This window comes from Castor canadensis, chromosome 7, assembly GCF_047511655.1.
Source record: "Castor canadensis chromosome 7, mCasCan1.hap1v2, whole genome shotgun sequence".
NCBI classification, from domain to species: Eukaryota; Metazoa; Chordata; class Mammalia; order Rodentia; family Castoridae; genus Castor; species Castor canadensis.
Window position 1 is genome coordinate 1,639,761 of NC_133392.1, and position 22,514 is coordinate 1,662,274.

Genomic DNA, 22,514 nt, shown 5'->3' on the forward strand with positions numbered 1-22,514 from the left:
CAGACTCACACACACACTCACACATGTGCACACATACATACACAATTCTAAGTATATCTTTTTTGGGGACTGGAGGCATGGCTCAAGTGGTAGAATGGACAACCAAGTCTCAGTTTTTTTGCTACAGGAACAATGAATGTTTTAATAGAAGGAATAGTATTGTGAAATGTTAGGAGCACAAGGTTAGTTCAATACATGAAAATGACTCAACAGTAATACATTAACAGAATTAAGACAAAAACCACGGTGTTTCCCTCAATAAATGCAGAAAACTCACTGACAAATCCAGAATCTTTTCACCATAAAAACACTTCCTTTGCAAATGCAAATCAAAACCATGAGATACGACTTCACAACTACTTCAATGGTTAAAATTAGACAATAAGAAGGGCTGAGGGTTGATGAAAATTTGAAGAAACCGGGGATTGGAAGTGTGGCTCAAGTGGCAGAGTGCCTGTCTAGCAAGTGTGAAGTCTGGCTGACTATCTTAACCTTTCTCTCAAACATTAAAACAATGATGGGGGAGGGAGGATAAAGGAGACTGATGGGGGGGGGGAATTCAAATATGATATAAGAACTTCTGTAAATGTCACAATATACCAATACAGTAATAAAAAATAAAACCAATGTGAATTTCAGCTAGGAGATTCTATAGTTAAGTTCATGCTTAGAAGCACTGTGGCAGTCACAGGCACAGGCAAATCAAAGCACTACAACCACCACCAACAGGTCACTGTCTTCACAACGCTAGTGACAGACTTGCTAGGCTCCTTGGAAAATTGAAACCTCTGGCCTCCTTCCAGGCTGTCATCAAAGACAGCTGATTAACTAGCAACTAGCATGGTGCTGCTGCTCCAGCACTTAGAGTGAGGCGCACAGGGGCTCCCTGCAGTTCTGCAGAACCTCTCTTCTGCTCCTCTCCCCACTGCACATCCAGACACACCACATGACTGCTCTTTGCACACTTCACAGACAGTGCAACTATTTCTTCATGTGCGTAAACAGACCATCGCTTTGAAAGTTGGTTTCCAAAAGGGAAGAATACATCTCAAACTGTGGGAATGACCTTTATCTTTGCAGTACTGGGGATTGAACCCAGAGCCTAGTGCATGCTAGGCAAACACTCAACCACTGAGCTACAACCCCAGCATTTGGGAATGATCTTTAAACCTCCTCCTTAATAGTAGCAAAATGAGGGTGATGTTTCTCTCCCAACAACTGTTCCTCTGTCAGGAACACACTCAACCCCAAATGCTCCCTTGCACTAACTGAACACCTAAGTATATTTGAATGCATATGCAAGAACTCAAAGTTATCTCTAAGTGACAGAAACTCTGCAACAGGTACACTTATCAGGTTAGCAATAAGCCTATTACAGAAATGATAAAACAAGTAAACTGTATCAAACTTTAAGTCAACAATTACCAATTCTTAGTTTATTATTATTTACTTTAGAAAAAAATTGTAAAAGTTACTTTTGTTTTCTGGTGGCACTGGTTGGCTTCTAACTGCAAACCTCCTGATCTCTGCCTCCCCGAGTAGATAGGATTACAGGCATGAGCCTGTTACCTGGCAGTAACAAGCTATTTTTGACTAGGAAAATTCACTTATTGTTTCAAAAAATCCAAATCTGCTCAAGGGGTAGAGGAGCTGCTTTACAAACATGAAACCCTGAGTTCAAACACTGGTCTCACTCCTGCCCCCTAAAAAAATCCATATCTGATTCTGGCACAAAACAGAAGAAACTAGAATGAAGTTCTGGTATGCACTATACCATGGATCCTGAAAACACTAGTGAAATAAGCAGACACAGAGGGATGGAAATGATAGATTCCACTTATATGAGAACTCTAGAACATCAAGTTCATACAGACAGAGAGTAGTGCAATGCTTGGCAGGGCTAAAGGAGATGAGAAGGGAAGTGGTATTTCTTCACTGGTACAAAGCTTTTGTTTTTGATAAGGTTTGGGTGTGGACAACTGGTGATGGTTCTTTAACTTTGTGAATGTATTTAGCATTCCTGAACTGTTGACAACCAATGGACCAATGTTAAAATGGTTAAGTATCACCTTTTAAGTATTTTATCAAAATTTAAAAACTATTTCTAGACCAAAACCAAATTCAAATCCATGCCTGTCTTTGAGTCACATTTCTGTGTAGTCAGGAAATGACAGTGCAGAGAAGCAGTTACTGAGATAGAGATGCAAAGTCAGGAGCCAAGCCAAATCCTCAGGCAGGGAACAAGTGCACTGCTCCCCCAGGCTGCCCTCCCAGAGTCAGGCGGTTAGCGCAAATTGCCAGAAGCACAGGCTCAAACACTTTTCTTTCCTTCCCGCTGCCCCACCTCGAAGTGTAACTTTCAATGGTCTTCTAAAGTGACAATTAGCCCAGTGCAGTAGATGACACCTGTAATGAAGGTTGGGCGGGGGGCACTAAGGCAAGTTCGAGGCCAGCCTGGGCAAGAGCCAGACTCTATCTTCAAAACAAAATTTCAAAAGCACCGAGTGCTTGCTTAGTGTGCACAAGGGCTGGGTCCAATCCCTAGTACCTCGAAAGTAAATAGTGACAGTTTACACAATGACTAACTACTTTTACCTAGTGACACATTTTACCCTTAACAGTACTTTGCAGGGAACATAAAAAGCCTTCAGCACATACTCTTATGATGCTAGTCCATTACTCCTTTTACTACTGAGTTTTGTATTCTTTACTAAATAATAAGCAAACAGAAGATGATGAAGGTGAAATCTTTCTCATTCTCTCAGTTTCAAATCAAGATCACGATTTCACTCCTGAACTTAACCAGGGTTCTGTGGCAGATGAAATCAGTAATTTTGGTTAGCACGACTACTTCAAGAATTATCTGATTTTTTTCAGATGTTGACAACTGACACATCACATATATATATTAGATAACATTTCTACAGGTGCAGTCTCAGCACTGTAACCTGACACTGCACAGAGCACACAGGGGTTGAGGAAGCAAGGGAGGAGGATGCAATACATGCAGTGAAGGGAGTCCTATGCTAATCTCTGCTCCACAGAGGCAACCTGTGCACCAACTGTGACAAACTCACAGGGGCAGGCTGTGTATCAAGGTCACAGCAAAAGCTGCCGCTGGTGAGGGAAGATGTATAGGCATTAGAATTGGGAAGTTACAAATGAAGGACTTCAACTTTAACTGCGGCTTTTGCTTCTGTTTATTTATTTATTTTTCTTTAGACAGGGTCTCTCTATGTAGCCCAGGCTGGCCTTGAACTCGCAATCCTCCTGCCTCAGCCTCCCGAGTGTACACCACCAGGCCCGGCAGCTTTCACTTCTTAAAGAAATCTGAAACAAGACCAAATATTGACAGTTGTTAGGTGTGGAGAACATGGGTCTCTATTATTATTTATTATTCTATTAATATGTAAACATTATCTTTTTAAAGCAATGTATAAGGTCTATCAAGATGTGAGGGGCAAAGCACTGAGACTTTGGTACACAAGTTACTACAAACAGCCGAAACAAAGCTGAGTAGTGCTGACGTTTAATAGTTAGGGATGTTTGTGATTGCACTGATACACTAGGCACGAAGTCCCCAGGTTAGCAGCAGTTTTAGCTGTTTTTTTTGTTTGTTTTGTTTTAAACTTGCTGTGCTGGGGTTTGAACTCAGGACTTCATGCTTGCTAGGTTGGCATTCTACCACTTGAACCACTCTACTGTTTTGTGTTGGGTATTTTTGAGTTAGGGTCTGGTGTACTTTTTGCCCCGGCTGACTTCAAACCTTGATGCTTCTGATCTCTGCCTCCTAAGAAGCCAGGATTACAGGTGTGAGCCACAGGCACCAGGATTTAACTGGGATTTTAAATCTAGCTATGGCATTAGACATGCTTTTACAGATCTCTATTTTATTATTCTAGGTACCCAGAGAAGAGCAACTAAGAAAGAAGCTAGGCACTGATGGCTCAGGCTTGTGATTCTAGCTACTTGGGAGGCAGAGACCAGAAGGCTGGTTCGAAGCCAGGCCTGGGGCTCTGAAAATGCCCAACACAAAAAAACAGGGCTGGTGGAGTGGCTCAAATGGGAGAGAACCCCTGTCTAACAAGCATGAGGCCCTGAGTTCAACAAACCACAGTAACGCAAAAAAAAAAAAAAGTTTTTTAAGTAGCACAAGAATTTTTTTTTTCAAGTACTGGGGATTGAAACCATCTCCTTCACTTGGGCTACACCCTGAACCCTTTGCCTCCTCTTAACTGGCCCTTTTTATTCCAACATAAAACAATGCACGCTTAGTGCTGAATGGAAATGGCAGAGGCATGCAGAAAAGCAGAAAGTTCTCTTCAAGGCATACCTGACCCATCACTTCCACAGGTAGGTAGATATTTAGTGGCTGGTTCTGTCCTCTGGACCTGGACATTCACAACCACTTGTGGTTTTTCACTGCTCACTATTCTGCAAGCACTGATGGTTACCCAATGTGTCACAGGCTGCTTTCCAACAGGCACAGCCCTTCACCTGCAGTGCACTCTGACTGCTTTTAGGCTGTAGGTTTTCTCCCATTTCTTGCTGCAGTGCACACCTTAAGAATCTCCTTGTGAAATGCTGTCCAGGACCTCCCTGTAGGATTCCTGTAAGTGGAATCCTGGGGTCTTGGCTCTTCCTTAGTTTCACAGATAAAAGGCAAACTGGCCTCCAAAAAGCAAGTGTAGATACGTTCTTTCCAGAAACGTCAAGCCAAAGGGACTCTTGCCTTTTGTTTTAATTAGACTGCTTATTAGCACCATTTCTTCTATGATTTATATTAATTCTTTTGCTCACTCCTTTTTAAACAAACAAAAAATCTTATAGATGTGGTTTAAAATGTGGACCTATCACCTAGATTTTGTCACTCACATGTTCCTAATACCAGGACACTTGCTTCCTCTGGGACAGGTATCCAAACTCACTGGAGACTGGAGACTCACCTGCTACTAAAACACTTCTATGTGCCAGTGCTAAGCATGGTGCACAAACAGCAAAAGATAAAACACACCCATGTCTTCACGTGACTGCACTCTTCTCTTAGCCGAGGTCTGATCATAGCTGGAGATCTGGGTAAAATGAGAGCAAGTCTATTTCATGCAGAAACTAAATTCAAGATTTGTGTAAGTTCTCCAGGACTATTTGTGTTCCCTGCCCTGAGCACCTGAGCATTCATCCTGTGAATTGCTTTTTGTCCCTTACACTGTTCTTCTTCTATACCATTACGGATCCACCATGGATCTCAGCTCTTTTTCTTCTCAATAGCAGCAACAGACAGTTGCCGGTGGCAGCTCACAACTGTAATCCTAGATACCTGGGAGGCTGATATCGGGAGGATTACAGGTCAGGCTGGGCAAATACTCCATGAGATTCCATCTCCAAAATAACCAGAACAAAAATGGACTAGAGGAGGTGTCATTCAAGCGGACTGCCTGCTTTGTAGGCACAAAACCCTGAGTTCAAACCCCAATCCGCCCCCCAAAAAAAAGACACGCACATACCACACACATACACACATACACAATTTGTAATTAAACAACACATGTAGAGTGAACTCACATGAACTCTGAAGAGGAGAGTATGGGGGTAAGAGCACTAAAATTCAAGGTCAATATAAAAATAGATTAATATTCATGGTGTATAAGGGGCTTTACAAATTTATTTTTGAAGTTTAGCAGGAAAATGAACAAAAAACATGTCCAAACAGTTCACAGAATAGAAACAGTGAAAACATTTCAAAATCTCAATGGCACAACTGGTAAGGAAATGCAAATGACAAGCTTAGATTTGCAATTAAAACAGCTCAAATAAAAAGACTGATGTTTTCAGCGAGACTGTAAGGTTTAAGTTGGCACCATAATTTGGAGGGCCGTTTGGTAGCACCAAAACGTCCATGTACATGGTCTCTGATCCCACAGGCCCACTCCTGGGTGGATCCTCGTGTGGGAAGATGGATGGATGAGATGGAACGTGAGGTCACCTGTACAAGAACTACATGTAGTCATGAGCAAGGATGAACTGGAGCTGCGGACAAAGGCAGCCAAGTACAACACATCTAAGCATGGGCCATGGACACAGCACCATGACTGAAATCCTGACTGCAGCCCCTGCACCTCTGTGGCCTCAGCAAGTCACTGAATTCTCCTGGGATTCAGTTTTTTCACTTGTACAATGCCAGCAACACTGTAGGACTTATAGTTCAAGGGAAAGTGTCTAGGCTCCAAGAAGCTATAAACACAGTGTATTGGAAAGCCAGATTCACTATCAAGATGTCAAATGACACACTGTTACTGAAGAAAGCAAGCCAAAATAACATTTAGACTAGGACTCCATGATGATAAGGAATGAAAAAAAAAAAAAAAAAAAAAAAAAGCCCTGTTGCTTTTATACCAACTAAACAGTAAAATACAAATAAAGAGGTGAATGCATACAGAATAAAGACAAACACTGGTAGGAGCAGGTACCTCTGAGGACTGCAGGACTTGCTATAGTTCTATCACTTGGGTTTCTATAAACAACACTATTTTGTGTTTTGAGAGAAACAGTAACATCTAGCACAGATGAGAGGGGCTGGTTGCTCGAGATATTCCCTGTCCCCAACATTTCCACCACTCACAGCTTGCGTAAGATCAATGGTTCTCACGTTGTGGTCTGTGGAACCGTGCTCCCAAGAACCTCTTGAAGGATCCAGAGGGCCAAAGCCATGTTCGTATTAATCCTAACACACGTCTGTCTTTCATGGTGTCACCTGTGTAGCACGGGAGGTACGACAGGGCAGGAGTGTGGCACTTTAGCTTGACATGGTCCCACACTGTACCAGCAGTCACATTCTCCATGCCATCCGCACAAGAAAAGAGACAGAGCCAGTTTTACTCAGTTGTGTCCTTGGTGAAAGTTCAAATAATTTATTTGGTTCCGTCCCAATCCTGTAGTATTGAGTCTTTTCAGTGTTCTTTGTGTGGACAGGCAGCACATCTACTGCACTTCTACAGTAGTTTCAAGTACAACCACCCCAGGAAAAGCACCTGCTCAGATGCTAGTGTTGGAAGCTGAACTAGCCTTTTTTTTTCTCCTCACAGGATGAGAGAGATATATGCATATGCATGTGTATATGTGTGTGTGTGTGTATATATGTATATATTTTCAATAATGACTGACCAACTTTGGTATTTAGCAAAAATTTTCTTGAAAATTAACAAGGTGAAACTCGTCACAGAAAATAACAAACAAAATTGGTTCCCAAGGATAAAATGTAGACTTTCAAGAGCAAATTAGAATTTTGGGATCCTTGTATCTACTGCTGTTCACTGGACAGCTTTCCACTCTTAAGAAGTTTCAGATGAGGTCAGTGGTGGTAGTCACAAACATGATTTTCTTTTTTCTAACAATGAAACATGCCAACATTTATACCAGTAATCCCAAATGAGCAAAGGGTAATGTTACCAAATCACATACACACAAGAAAGTCATTCAAAGTACAAGACAAGCTGGGCAATGGTGGCTCACGCCTGTAATCCTAGCTACTCAGGAGGCAGAGTTCAAGAGGATTGAGGTTTGAAGTCAGTCCCAGGCAAATAGTTCTGGAAAAAACCTACTGCAAAAAAATCAGAACAAAACAAAACAAAGTACAAGACAGACTATGGATTCTAACCTAACAGGGTATAAAAAGTTCATTAAAGACCGGCACCTGCGGCTCACATTTTGTAATCCTAGCTACTTGGGATCCAGAGATTAGGAAGATAGTAGTTCAAGGCCAGCTGGGGCAAACAGTTTGCAATACTCTCTCTCAGAAAATACCTAACACAAAAAAGGGCTGGCAGAATGACTCAAGTAGTGGAGTGCCTGCATACCAAGCATGAGTTCAAACTCCAATACAAAAAAAAAAAAATTCATCAATAGGATTTTAGATTCCAAATTATAGCTAAACTTGTACAAGCCCTCACCTGGGAGTTGTGCTGTGGTAGAGAAAAATACACATTACCTGGAAAGACTGTTAACCATTTCTCTTTTCTCTAACTATATATGTTTGAGGTCAAATTTTCTCTATATAGTTCAACAAAGCAACTGTAATAACCAAATATGAGAGCTCCTATTTGCTACTTATTTTAAAGAGTTTACAAAGTGCAAAACAATGGTACTTCTTTTGCTAAAATTTTGCTTTGGAAAAGTTGTTTTTCATTAAATATTCTAACGTAATTTATTATTTTAAGTGAAATAAATATTTTAAGCTGTTCTAATTTCGAGTACAGTAAATATTCCTGGGTATAAACCACACAGACAAAAGCTGTCCAGATCCCTGGTTGTTTACAGTATGAGAGTACACTAGAAGAGCTGCGCAAGCGGCTCAAGTGGTAAAAGCGTCTGCCTAGCAAATGTGAGGCAGTATCACCACCACCAAAAAAAAGTATCCTGGAACCAAAAGGCTTTTAAAAATTAATTATACAAAGGTTTTCATTGTGGTTATTTCAATACTTGCATGTATCGTACTTGGGTCAACTTCACCCCCTCACACACTTCTTGTCTTCCATCACCCTCTTTACAGCTTTTTGGTGGGCTTCATTGTGCCACTTTCATAATAACATACTCCAATCATATTCACCTCCATCACTACCTCCAAGAGGCTTTGAGACAGTAATTCAGAGCAGTGTCTGCCTACAGCCTGGGGGCAACTCTGGCTGCCCGCTTATGTGAACAGGTGTGGTGTCCGTGGCCAGGCCCATTCTGCTGTCCTGCAATTGCTCTCTCCTGGAAAGGCAGACCAAAGCTTAGCAGGTGATGAGGGATGGTCTAGCATGCAAAGTCTAAATTATTTACTTCTTGGCCCTTTACAAAATAGTATGTGGCCGTCTGAATTAAGAGCAGGTTCAAGATTCCAGACTTATTACCTCAGGAGCTTCCCAAAGGGAACCTCTGCTTCTACCTTTACCCAATCATTAGCCATTTTCCAAAGGCCAGACTGACCTTCCTAGAGTCATCAGTGTTGACAACAGTCCTCTTAGGACCTTCCAGGAACAGTTATTCAAAGCGCAACTAAAAGACCTCAGCATAGCATTCAAGGCCTTTAACATCGCCAGCTGCCAGAGGACCTCTGTCCAAGAAGCAGGCCAAGTACTGCCTTCCCAGAATGCACTATGCTCTCCATTCTCCACTCAGCCCTCTTCACTTGGAACATTCTGCTCTCCTCTCCTTTCTTCCTCCCTCCGTCCCTTCCCAAGTCTGCATAATGGTCCCCTCTATCATACTCCCAAGATATGCTTTGGCCCTGCTGTGGCACAATGCTGCCTCTGGTGCCTGTCTCTCTACACTGTATTTCTCCACTTCCAACACCCAACCCTGGCAGCCAGCCCTCCGGAGCACTGTGGTGAGGTCTTTAGCCCTAGGACACCCTTCCTTATTCTCTGTGCGGCTCCTGTGAACAGTGCGGAAACAGCTCTTCTCTTCTGCGCAAGAGTGTCTGCACACCGCATCTGAACAGTTACCACTTCCTGTTGTCCAGAGCTTTCTGGACCTCCTCTGGAACCTCTTCAACAACTCTGTACTGCTAACAGGTAACAGTACTCGGTTTCCAGATGCAGAAACACACCCTGACTGACATCAAGCTGAGGAGACACTCTAATTCATCTGGCAGGATGCAGCTAACTGTCAAGTGACAATATATTAAGTGCAGAGAAAGCCCAGAGTCCAAGACAGAATTCTAATATAAAGCTCAGCTGGAGCAGAACTACAAACAAGGTGGAAGTTGAGATAGAATTAGAAGCACCAGTGGGTGTGGAGCACACACAGGAAGCAAAAGAACATCCTAGGTTGGGAAAGAAATACAAGCAAAGACAAAGGGGTAGTTAAGTCACAGAGCAGTGGAAAAACCAAGAGGCCAGGCCCAACAGATGGGATGTGTGTGTGTGTGATCAAGAAACTGCTATCTCTGTGTTTAAATACAGCTAAAACTGAACCTAGACACTTTAACTAGAACAATAGTTTAAAGGTTACAAAAGCAATCTCTTGGTATAAATTCAAGGTAACCAAGCTGAGGCTCAGCAGGGGCCTTGAGAACTGCAAAACAGCAGACACACACGGCATCCAGCACCTCTCATCAAACACAGACTGTGAGACTCAAGGAATGTTTACTACTACCATCAACCTTAGAAACTGACATCTCCCTACACCTGTGACCAGGCCAGCTGCCTGGTCAATGAATGAATAGCAAAGACATTAAAGGAGGCTGGGAACCATGAATGCTTACATCTTTACACTATGAAGCTTGCATGAGTCAAATTGTAAACATGTTACTACACCAATCCTGTGCTTGTTTGACTGAAAACACTCTCCTGAAGGCCTTTGTAAATGACACAAGTATAGATATGAAGAAAGTGTAAATTCTACAATTGAGCATAGAAATGATACTGGGAGTAATTCAAATAACCAAATACACTGAGGCTTAAAAAAACCCCAATGATAAATACTGAATTCCCCATTTTCTGTCTTTGTGTGTGAGTGTTACTGGGGATTGAACTGAGGGTCTCAAGTGCTCTATCTCTTGAGCCATGATGCTCCTAGTCCTTTTACTTTCAGTTTCTTTTTCAGATAGGGTCTCCTGCTAACTTTGCCCAGGCTAGTTTTACCCTGAGATCCTCCTGTCTCTTCCCTGTGAGTAGCTGGGACCACAGACATGCACTACCATGCCGGGCCCTGAATGGCCATTTTCTACAGGCACAAGAAATCAATCATTGTACTATAAAACAGTAACTACAAGTTTGTGTTTGTGTTTCCAACACCCTAACTCACTGACTCTAAGAAGCACTTTTTCCCTCATCTTTGAAATAAGATGAAAGGCAGTAACTTCTTGAACAATGCCCAAGTTCCTCAATTTTGTTACCTTCTCCAACTTAAAATGTTTCTTTGTCTCAAAACTCCATGTAACTTCTAATGCCTGTCCTGATGGTCCTGATGGATTACCTACCCAACCAGCCAGCTAGCCAGGTCATTTATGTAACTCCCAAGATTCATCCTCGAGTTAAGAAGACAAACCTTTAGTTTTGTCTGGTATTACCTTTAGAAAAAGGTTAATGTCTAATTTAAAGTAATAGATTAGTTTATGGATTAAGAAAATTATTAGAGCAGGGCTGGCTCAAGAGGTAGAGTACCTGCCTAGCAAATGTGAGACCCAGAGTTTAAGCCCCTGTACTGCCAAGAAAAAAAGGAGGGAAGAAAGTTACAGCAAAATCATCAAGTAAAAATTCAAGACATTTAAATCTACAAGTTCTGAGATGGAAAAAACCCAACTGTTACCAAGTATGCCAAACTTTAGAAAAGCGAGTTCAGCATGAGACCCTTTCTTTCCCTAGCCCTTCCCCAGTTCCTCTAGGAAGCCAACAATCGTTCAAAAGCAGCAAGAGCCACAGCTTCCCTGCAAGTAAGTGACTGGAGTCATGCACAAAAGTAGCCTGCATCTGGCTTGCAGGGTTCTAGTTACTCATCTCTGGATGCCTACTCTTCAATTTGAGAATTCTCAGGAAACACCACTATCCTGGAACCTACTGCTAATCTTGTATTATTTTGATAAGCACTCCCTTTAAGGCATCTCATTTTCCTTTGTTTTCAAAGGAAAATTTCTGATGGTGCCATCTCTCTTGGGACAGCTAGATCCCACAATGGGCTCTGTCAGCACTGGCCACAACCAATCCCTGGAGCACACACAGGCTCAAGAGCCAGGTGGCACAATTTCAAACCCTGGCTCGGTGACCAAGTTAACTGCTCACTGTGCCTTGATTTCTGTATCTGAAACTGGGAAGAGCAGTTCCTGTCTCTCAGAGTTTTATAAAGATTAAATCACTTGACACAGGTAGTCCTCTGAGCAATCTCTGGCACCCAAAAGCATCCAACAACTGTCAGCTATCACTGGTCCTCTACAAGGTGCTGGGGAGGGGAGAGAACTGGCCTTTAAGCTTGAGGAGCACAGTCTACAAGGACAGTAACCTTATGTGACATTAGCTTCAGGAAGCATGTTTAAGGAGGGGGTGACACCACACATAAAAACTGCACAAATACTCAATCCCAAAGATAGTCACCATTCAGAGGGAGACTCTCACACCCTCTGAAGTGTCTGGCTTCACTGTTTTGACTCTCCTCACCTAGTCCACCTTTCAGCAGGGGCAGGACAAGCAGGTCACTAACTGGCACCACTCTTGCACCTGGCCACCAACAGGACAATCACTAATTTCCTTGTGAGCCCAGCTCACTGCCACTTGCAGGGAAGTGAGAACTGCTCTTGACAAGTGTGACTCTTGGCATGACAGCTGATTTAACCCACAGCAAAACCTCATAAAAAAAAATAAAGCATCAAATTGCACACAATTCAATATTTGCATCAGGAGTTATGACTGAGGTGCTCAAACTATTAATTTTAAGAAAACGAAAATCAAAACAAAAATCAAAGCCATGACCTGCCCACTCCCACTCCTCATCGGCCAGTACTATGTGCACTGTGCCCCCAAAGTCAGGAGGACCCCAGCCTCAGCTCTAAGGCATTCTGACTCCCCATCACAGGGCAAGCAGGAAGGCAGGCCAACATGCAGGGTTCCACAGAACTCTACAGAGCTCGGCTTAGAGCAGAAGGAAAAGCTTCCCAAGCCACAATTTTAAACTGATACATTTCATCATTCCTTACAGTTCTACAGAACAAGCATCAGCATACAAAAATAACCCCCTTGAAAGACCCACCTCCTTAATTATCTCTTACCAACATGTCTCCTTCAAATTTGAGTTTGGGAAGGGCTACCTTCTTTATCTGAGGGGGGAAGGGGGTTAAGGGAGACTGGGCTCAGGGCTTTCCAAGTGCTCTACTATGTGAGTCATGCCCTCAGCCCTTTTGTTTTTCAGATAAGGTCTCTGGCTAATTTTGCCAGGGCTGACCTCGAATTTCAATTTTCCTACCTGCACTTCCCAAGTAACTGGGATTACAGGTGGATACCACCATGCCTGGCCCCAAGACTATCTTCTTGATGCTTTAATAATTCCTAGTTGCTAATGACTATTTTCCTTTTTTTTTTTAATCTATCCACAGTATAGTAATAATTCAAATGAACAACATCACAGCCACTTGACAAAAGTGATAAATGTGTTAACCTTGATGGATTACCATGTCTAAGGCATAGGTGGATTAAAATAGAAAGTTCTGAATAAAAACAATAAATAAATATGGTGGGGTGTGCCTATAATCCCAGCTACTCAAGAGGCTGATTGAGGCAGGAAGATTGAGAGTTTGAGGCCAGCCTGGACTACACAATGAGATCCCCACCCACACAGGTAATTAACATAAAGTAATGTTACCAAAAAAATAGTACATCTGGAACACTAACCTTTTAGATGTACTCAAAGATTCACTTAAGGGGTTTAAGACGGCGGCGAAGAGTTCCAATCAGTTTAACGCAAACAAGGAAACATTTTGGTCAGGGCATTTTAAGGGAAGAATGCAACTTTCATAAATACAGAGTTACACTTAAAACACACCACTCTTACTATATTTAAATTTTAACTCGTTCCGCTTATCAATATAAACTTCAGAGAAAGTAAAGAAACAAGAAATTAAGAACTCAGCAGTCCACCCCACAAAAGCAAGACTTGCTTTTGCTCCAGTAACAGAAACCACCCTTGAGGGAGGCTGAACTGCTAGCCACTAGGCGCATGGACAGTGAACAGGGCAATGTTTCTTCGATGGACAGAGAAGAACCTATTAGGTTACACAAATTCAGCCACACAGTCCTGCAAATTTCTGGGTTGGTTTGGGGGTTTGAGCTCAAGGACTTGAGCTTACTAGGCAAGAGCTCTATCACGTGAGCCACACCTCCAGCCCTCTTTGCAAGTTTTACTTGTTTAATGACCTGGGCCCAGTTTGGGACACGTGTCAGGCCAGATGCTGCCAGGGTAAAGGAGGAGCCAAAGGTCATGAGGGGTCAAGGTGGAAGCACCAAGTCAGGACTTCTGCCCAGAGGCTGTGAATCTGCCGCAAGGACACATCCTCGACAAGAGCAAGTGAAAGGAGCGGTGTTTACAGCGACAGTGACCGTGAAGACGAAACCTTAAACTTCAAGTTGCTAAGAAAGAGTTCCACACTCCATCAGGCTCAGTTTCGGGGCTCCCCGGGCTCCCCGGGCTCCCCGTCCGCCCTCTTGCTGGCGCCCTCAAGGCTGTCATTCGGCAGACCAGGCAGCCGGAGGAAGAAGGCCGGAGACTCAAGAATAAAATCTGAAGGAGGGGCTGCACCGGCCCACGCAGGGACGCCAGAGCCCCGGGGCCCGCCAGGCCGCGGCCTGGGTCCCCGCGGAACGGCCCGCGGGTCCCCGCGGAACGGCCCGCGGCTCCCGCGTGACCTTGCGCCCAGAGCCCAGGCGGGCCTCACCTTCCGCCACGTCCTCGTCCGCGGCGCCCTTCACCTGCGAGAAGCACCACTGGAAGTCGTTGCCGCCCGCGGGGCAGCCGCCACCGCCGCCGCCTCCGGCTCCTGCAACACATCGGGAGGTCAGGCCGGCCCCGCCCGCCCGGCCGCCACCGCCCCCCACCCCCCAGCCCCGCCCGCGAGCTGCCCTCACCTGCCATGGACGCGGCGCGGGACGGCGCCCGCCCAGCCCAGCGCGGCGGACCGGAGGCGTCCGCCAAGCGCTCAGCCCCCGGCCGCCTCCGCCGCCGCTGCCGCTGCCGCTGCCGCTGCCGGGGAGGGATTTTTTTCCCTTTTCAAAATGGCGCCCAATGCCTGTCGCTCCTCTGGATGACGTCATTCCCCTCCGCCTCCTCGGACGGCCCAGGCCGCGGGGGCTGCCGGGGGCGCGCCGCGCGCCGACTGCGCCTGCGCGAGCCTCTCTCCCTGCAGCCTGGCGTTGCCCGGGGCCGAGAAGAGTCGTCTTGTGGGGGTGATGCTGCAGAGCCTGGGGGCACAGCCGGCCTCTCGGCCCGCCCGGCTGCTGCTGTGTACCTGGCACTTCCCTGAGGACCAACCGCCACAGGTCACCTACGTCTCTAGGAGCTCCAGGACAGCCTCCGTGGCCGTTCGGGCACTCCGCCGCGGGTGGGCACCGCCCCTTCCCGCTCTTTGGCCAATGGGAGCGTGGGCCCTCGACGGAGCAGCCAATGGAGGGTGCTCGGTGGAGGGGCGGGGCCTGCGCCGTCCCGCCCTCAGTCTCACGCCTCCCCAAGAGCCGGGGTGGACCCTTACCTGCCTTGGTTCGCGTCCCCTGCTCACAGCGCCTCGTTGTCCACCAGATTGCTACTTTAAGGGTTCTTTGAGCTCCTGCTGTAGCCCTAGGGAAACGTGGCCAACTGTTTCTTCATTCGTGGGTGTGTTTCTCTGGCATAAGAAGAGATTTTTCACTTGCTGGGTTTGGTATATTCGAAATCACAGCTTCGTTCAGGGATATCGTGAAGTTGGCGTGAGCATATTGCACCACTAGAAGACAGGAACATTCACCTCTCTACAAATATTTGTTGATGGGCCCTTGGCACGTGCCGAGGATGCAGCTTGAATAGAGCCTGCCCTGGTGGAGCCCACCTTTGAGTGGGGAAGACGCAGTAAGGAAAAATATGCAAGAAGTCAGGTGGAGCAAAGGAAAATACAAAGCAGGGGAGGAAGGAAAGAGGATATGTAGCAAGAGGGCTGGAATTTTAATCGGGGTGATTGGGAAGACTCCAGGAGACCAGAGAGCAAGCCCTGCAGGCAGCAGGGGAAGGTGTCAGGAAGTTGGGACAACCTGCAAGAAGCTGTTCAGGGGGCAGAATGGAGGGGAGGCTGGGGATAGCAGCAAATACAGGACAGGACAGACAGAGGGGAGGCCCTTTCCAGGACATGGACTTCAGGAGGGATAGCAGGCTGCAGGCCGTGAACACTGGGCTTTGCTGAGACAGCCAGTGGTACCAAGGGTGAAGCAGGAGACAGGGGACTTAATGGTGAGTAGCGAGAACTCATTAGAGTTCAGACATAGTACCTGGAGGGCAGGGTCTCCAGAATCTGCAGATGGAATAGATTCAGTGGGACAGAAAGGGGATTGGAGTGGCAAGTTTCCAGACCCAAGACAGATGAGTTACTCTAAGAGACAATTGTGCCGGGTAGCAATGGCTCAAGCCTGTAATCATGGTTACTTGGGAGGCAGAAATCAAGAGATTTGTGGTTCAACGTCAGACCTGGCAAATAGTTCACCAGACCCTATCTCAAAAAATACAAAAAAGGGCTGGTGGAGTGGCTCAGGTAGTAGAATGCCTGCCTTGCAAACTTGAGGCCCTAAATTCAAACCCAGTTCTGCCAAAAAAATAGAGAGAGAGAGAAAGAAACAATTGTGTCCCGTTGGTTGATGGTGCTGTTGAGTTCAACCTCATTTGTACTGATTTTTCTGCCTGCTGGGTCTGTCTGTTTCTGAGAGAGGCTCTTGAATTCTCCATCTGTAAGTAATTTCCTGTGTTTGTCCTTTCTGGGCTACCAGTTTTTACTTCATGTAGTTTGATGCTCTGTTGTTAGGCACACACATATTAAGGACTGTTTTGTCTTCTTGGAAAATTGATACCTTTACCATTATGAGATGGCCTGTTTATTCCTCATCATTTTCTTTCATTTGAAGTCAGCTCTAGCTGAGATTAATATAGTTATTCCCACTTTAAATTAGTGTTAGTGTGGTGTACTTTTCTTCATCTCTTTACTGCTAATTTGTGTCTTTATATTTAAAGTAAATTTCTTGGGCTGGTGCATAACTCAGTGGTAGAGAGCACTGGCCTAGATTGCTCAAGGCTCTGAGTTCATCTCCAGCCCTGTATGCACACACACAAAGTTGATTACTTGCAGACAACAGGTAGTTAGGTCTTATTTTTATGTACTGTGTCAACCTCTGTCTTATAATTGGTATACTTATCCTCTGATGTTTAAAGTTAGTGTTTGTAGTTGAGTTAGCATCTACCATATGTGTTACTGTTTTCCATTTGTTGCCCTTATTCATTGTTTCTTTTAAAAATCTCTCTCTCTTCTTTTTCTTATTTTAATTGTACATTTTACATGATTACATTTTTCTCCTTTCTTAGCCTTTTAATTTTTTTTTTTTTTTTTTTACTGTTTTAGTGGTTGGGCTTGAATTTGCAGTATATATTTACAACTGATTGAAGTCCAATCAGCCCTCATTCAAATAGCTTTCTAGCACTTCTCAGACACTGCAGGTATCTTAGAGAACTTCTAGTATGCCCCCATCTCTTAGGACATTCCTGTCATTCATTTTATTTAATGCTACAGTCTCCTGTTACATTGTTGCTATTATTACTTCTAACATAGTTCTACTCTGTCATTTAGGAGGAAATGTGAGAAATATAAAGCCTTTTATTTTATCTCTCATTCCCACTCTGATAATATTCCTTTCTTCATATAGATCGGATATGGTAACCTGTATCCTTTTCCTTCTCTCTGAAGAATTTCTTTTTAACATTTCTTACAAACAAGACAGGTAACAGATTCAGTTTTTCTTTTCCTGAGAAAGTGTTGACAAAGTATTTATTTCTCTTTTGCATAGTTTTGCTGGATATAGAATTCTGACTTGGTGTTTTCAGTAAGTTGGCTGTTTCACTCCACTTCTATCTTGCTTGTGTGGCTCTTGAAGGGAAGTCTGAAGCAATCGTTACCATGTCTTAACTCCTTTTTCACTTGTCAAGATTTGGCTGTGCTTCACTCTGTGGTTTGTATCATTGAAGCAGTGGATATGATGGACTTGTGCCCCATTCCACCTGCTGCTATATGTTCCTTCCATCAAACCACCTAGCAGGTAGTTGAAGGCTGGGCAGAGACTGGACTTGGCCCACAGAGGATTCCCATGTAATCCTGTGGCCATGGAGAGCCAGGATGAGTTTAGCTAACTTGATTGCTTTGTTCCTATTTCATAGGTGAGGAGAGAAGTCAGGTACTGCTTGGGTACTTGAGCTGGAGGGAAAGCCTCACACCAGTTCACCACCCAAGACTGTTCTTACTGTACGTAAGCTCTCACTTATCTATGGGATTGTACTCTGCTCTCTCCCCCATGTATTCTTTGTTACAAACAAGTCCATGATTGCATAAGTGATTTCCACTAGGTGGTAAATTAGGAGCAGGCAGGTACCCTGTCTGTTTTGACCAACGCATCTCAGCCTAGACAGCATTGAGGCTTGGTCTTCCTATAACAGATACTTAAAAGCTGCTGTTGGGAAAAAGCACTGACTCCTTACTTGGAATAAATTTCACTAAAAGCAGGAGAAAAGCTTAGTGTCCCTGCCTCTGTTTTACATCTGTCTCCTTTACTTTGAGTCTTTCTCCTCTGCTATCACCTTGGCTTCCAGGACAGACAGGACTGACGGATAGCATCTTTATGACAAGGGACCAAAACTGTCTCCCAAGGAAAAGAACAGCAGAGCCTCCCAGGACAGACCATCCCTCAAATGAGGACAATTACTGTAATGATGAGGCTGTATCCCAGAGCCGGAGTAATCACCTCATGGGAACCAGATTGATCCCAAGTAATGACAGTGATAACACCTTCTCCAGCCCCAGAACTGAGGTAATGACCAACCAGGCCTCACTTTGCCTGGGACTGTTTCATTATGCCTACCTGTCACCTCCTGCCCGATTCTTCTTCTACTTAAACCTAAAGCTCGTGCCTGTACCTGAACACAGGCTCAGTGTTTCCTTTAATTCATCCCGTGGTGTCCCTATGCCATGTTCATAAATCTCCTTTCTCTGCCCTTCACCAGTACTTACGTCTTCATTTGGTGTATTGGAGTGAGTGACGGGAAACCCTGGAGTTGGACCTGTGGCCTCGAACTCCCAAATCACATTCCAGCTCCTTATGGCCACATTTGGCCCACAGGCTCCATATCCCCAACTGAACAGTTCAGTTACAACATCTACATGGGTCTTCCTGGAATACCAGGGCATCATCTTCTGAAATGATTAGCACCTTTCTTGAGGACCACCCACCAAGCTTAGGAGAGTGGACTGAACATAGACGTGCTTCCTGTGTTTCATCAACTAAGTGTTAAGAATTTAGATTAAGGCCTCAGAATCATGTTCTGAAGAAACAGAAACTTTGAGTCCATTATAGTTACCCTGCCACCCGGCAATGTCTTGCTCAGGTCACTTGCTCAGTTAACTGTCAGTGTTCTTTCTAGGCTGAGAGAATGAAGCATGTAGGTTCTACAGGAGAACAAGCACACAGGGTGGGCAGGAGCCTTCCTGTTGGCAGAAGGTTCTAGATTGCTGCCTGACCTCGAGAGCCAGCCCTATTTCCTAGTGTCTCCATCAATACATGTGGTGGTCTCCTTGCAGTGACCAAGGACAGCATTTTTTTTTTCCTTTTTTGGTGGCACTGTGGCTTGAACTCAGGGCCTCATGCTTGCTAGGCAGGTGCTCTTACTGCTTGAGCCACTCTGTCAGCCTTAAGGAAAGCATTTTTAAATGTCCTTTCTAGAGTGTAGACATGTTTTAAAACTCATGACCCAGCATTTTTAATTCTCACACATTTTAAAATTTATCATTTGTATTTTTATAATGTCATCTTTTTAAAAATGAATACATTTCAATATTATAGGCTTATCGATGATGAAAGCATTTTGAGATATTTAGTGTTCCCTCTGCTTTCTGAGTAGCAGGCTGGATGCTCCCTTACTTTCTCCTCTTTGCTGCTTTCAGTGGCACTACTGTACATGTTCGGACAATGACTTTGCAGCTTTCCAGCTCTTTCTTCTCTCTCCCCTGCCCCCTTCCTTCCTAGGGATCCTCTGCCCCTCCTGAATTCCCACTGTGCTCCCTCCTCCAACAAAACTGGGGAGTCGGGTGTTCTCCTGCATCAGAAGTGTTTAAATTTGGCTCAAGGCTCAGCTCAGTGCAGGCAGCTAGGTGTCTCCCATGTTAGAGCTGCTGTGTAAGCCACCCCTACCTTGGGCACCAAAGGGCATCACAGTCCTTGGGCCGTAGCCTAGATCCTTCCAGAACTCACTATAGGAAGTGCTCTGATTTCCCTAATGTGATTTGGAAAATTTCAGAGCCTGTCAGGTTTCATGAAAATATCAGCTTTAATTATATCCATCCAAGAGGTCTCCCACTTTGTGAATTATTTTATAAATTATAGACTGAGAAAAACCAAGAAGGAAAGGAATGCCGTTTTAATAGTATAGGACAGTTCCATTGTCAGTTGACACCAGATTGCTTCTTGGGAAAGAAACCATTGTGGGGAAAAGTAACAAGTGTTAGGAGAGAGAAGTTGGGCTGCAGGGATCTAGGTGTGTGAAACTTGAGGAGAAGAATGACGAGGCAGTAGGGGGAGACTGTGCCAGGCAAGTCCTCAATGCTGCAGGCACATTGATGAGTACCTGGACAGACCCTGAGTGATAAGCTGGGAGGCACTGAGGCTTCCAAGACTGCAGAACTGGGGTCTAGGCCAGGTTTAATGAGACCTCAGAGGCTCAGGCATGGGGATCTCAACTAATATCAGGGCTGTTCAGTATTCCCTTCTGCCAAATGGTAGGTGCATTTTAAAGTAGTTAGGTAGAGAGCTATGATTAAAACCAATTCCCACTGCTGTGGGTGTGTGTCTGTGTACACAATGATATATTTTTATGTGAAGACAACACAGACCAAGTGGATATAATTTTGTAAATAGCTTCCCTGATAATTACTTACAAGCAGCGTGTTCTGGGTAAACAACTTTCAAAGAAAAAAAAAAAAAAGCCCTGGTTTTTAGTGTTTGCAAGTTCCCATTGTATAAATACTTAACACAATGGCCAACCAAATTCAAGCTACCAAAGTGACATCACTAAACATGCAGTTGGGAAGAGTTGGGTCCCATTTACAATCTGTTTTCACAAGTTGGTGGCACATGGCTTCAGCACACCCAATCCCAAGCACTTGAAGATCTTTCAAGATCTTGGTGGTCTGTGCATTCCTCCCCATCCAGAGCCCTGTCTTAGACACAGCACTGTGGTGGTGTCACAGACTTGGAAGCCAGATAGGCTCTGGTGCCATTCTCACCAGCTCTGTGAGTTCCACTTCTTGGAGCCTCGATTTTCTCAGCTCTAAAATGGGCTTCATAATGGGGCTCCCATGGTGTTCGTGAGCCCTCACAACATGTCTGTGCTATTACTGTTTGTGTCAGAAATCTCTTAATGTTGGGGAAGAGAACTGAGTGCGCAACTAGCTCCCATTGTTTTATACCAAGCATCGACAGGGACAGGGACAAAGGCCCTTGTTGCTGTGATACTTAAAATGTGTATCAGGAGCAGAGATTTGGAGCAGTTGACAACCAGACAGAGAAAGAAACTCTGCCCATTTTTAAACATGTCTCAAGTGACCCTTTTATCACTGGAAGTGTGGCCTGAGCGTGTGTGTGGGGGTACAACCTTCTCTTAGGGAGATAAATAGGTGGCATGAGGCATTGCCTTCTATTCAGTGTCCCCCGCCCCACACCCCCCCCACTTCTCCCCACTCATATTTTGAAGCCTATAGGAACAGCACCCTGCCTCTCCCAGGTGCAGCAGGTGGGTGGGCAGTGTTACCAGAAAGGTAGTACAGCTAGCTATCTAGTCCTTACCTCCAGCGAGAGAATAATTCAGGCAAGCCAGGAAAATACAGTGAAAATTATAGCAAAGTTCATTAGGAAAGAAATGTAGTATCATAATAAAAGTTGGGAGAAATTGGACAAAGGGAGAAACATTTCTTGCTCCCCATGCAGCAGGAAATGGGAATAAAGACTCAAAATGGTCTTCATCTCTTAGTCTTATACTTTCCCAGTTGGAATACACGTGGCCATATCTAGCAACCTCTAATCATTAAAATAGTGGATTTGGGTGGCTAAGATGGGGTGCTAAAACAGAGAGATGTCATCTAGGTGTATTGAAAATACAAGAACAATATGCGTGTTTTATTTATTTTATTATTTATTTTGTTGGCAGCACTGGGATTTGAATTCAGGGCTTCAGCTTGCTAGGTTGTTGCTCTTATCCCTTGAGCCACTCCACCAGCTAGATATCTGGTTTTAGGAGTTCCTTTTGCTAGATAAGCCATCCAAGGAGCCTTGCAGCTTGTTAACATTTCAAAGGGGAAGAAAGGTGCAGACAATCCCTTTATGTCACCCTGTTCTTGTAACTTAAACATCTAAAAGGAGTTGGGGAGGGGACTAGCTGCTGACTTTTCAGTTTTTACTTTCTTGTTCCAATGTCTGAGTCTGGCCCTTTTCATATTTATTAAAATAATATGTAATTTCCCTGTTTCCTCACCTATCTATCCTGCCTCACCTCTCACTCATGGCTAACTGCTATCTAACAGTCAGTGGCCTGAGGTGGGCACACTGGATGCAGAGGCTCTGGAGGGTCAGCACATGGATGAAAGATCCAGCCTTTGCTCTGTGACTGGTAGGAGCAGCTTGATTTGGGAGTGTGAAACTGGTTCCCGGCAGAGCTACTTCCCAGTTTACAGGAAGTCTCCAAGAACAAAGCACCCAGAGAGCATGAGAGTACACAGGGTCCTGGCT

The 22,514-nt window shown here is 44.6% G+C and overlaps 1 protein-coding gene across 2 annotated transcripts in view; it reads right to left on the reverse strand.

Annotated features, from left to right (window-relative positions):
* Ppp2r2d (protein phosphatase 2 regulatory subunit Bdelta) overlaps positions 1-15,057 on the reverse strand; it is a 45,123-nt gene extending 30,066 nt beyond the window's left edge. Inside the window, exons 1-2 of one of the 2 annotated variants that reach the window (XM_074078037.1) lie at positions 14,589-15,057; positions 14,399-14,500 (exon numbers count right to left, since the gene is read on the reverse strand). In XM_074078037.1, coding sequence (XP_073934138.1) covers positions 14,399-14,500; positions 14,589-14,595 — 109 coding nt within the window. In that variant the 5' untranslated portion in view covers positions 14,596-15,057. The remainder of the gene's footprint in view (positions 1-14,398; positions 14,501-14,588) is intronic. The other variant, XM_020182969.2, reaches the window with a different exon arrangement.
* Between the last annotated feature and the right edge of the window lie 7,457 nt (positions 15,058-22,514).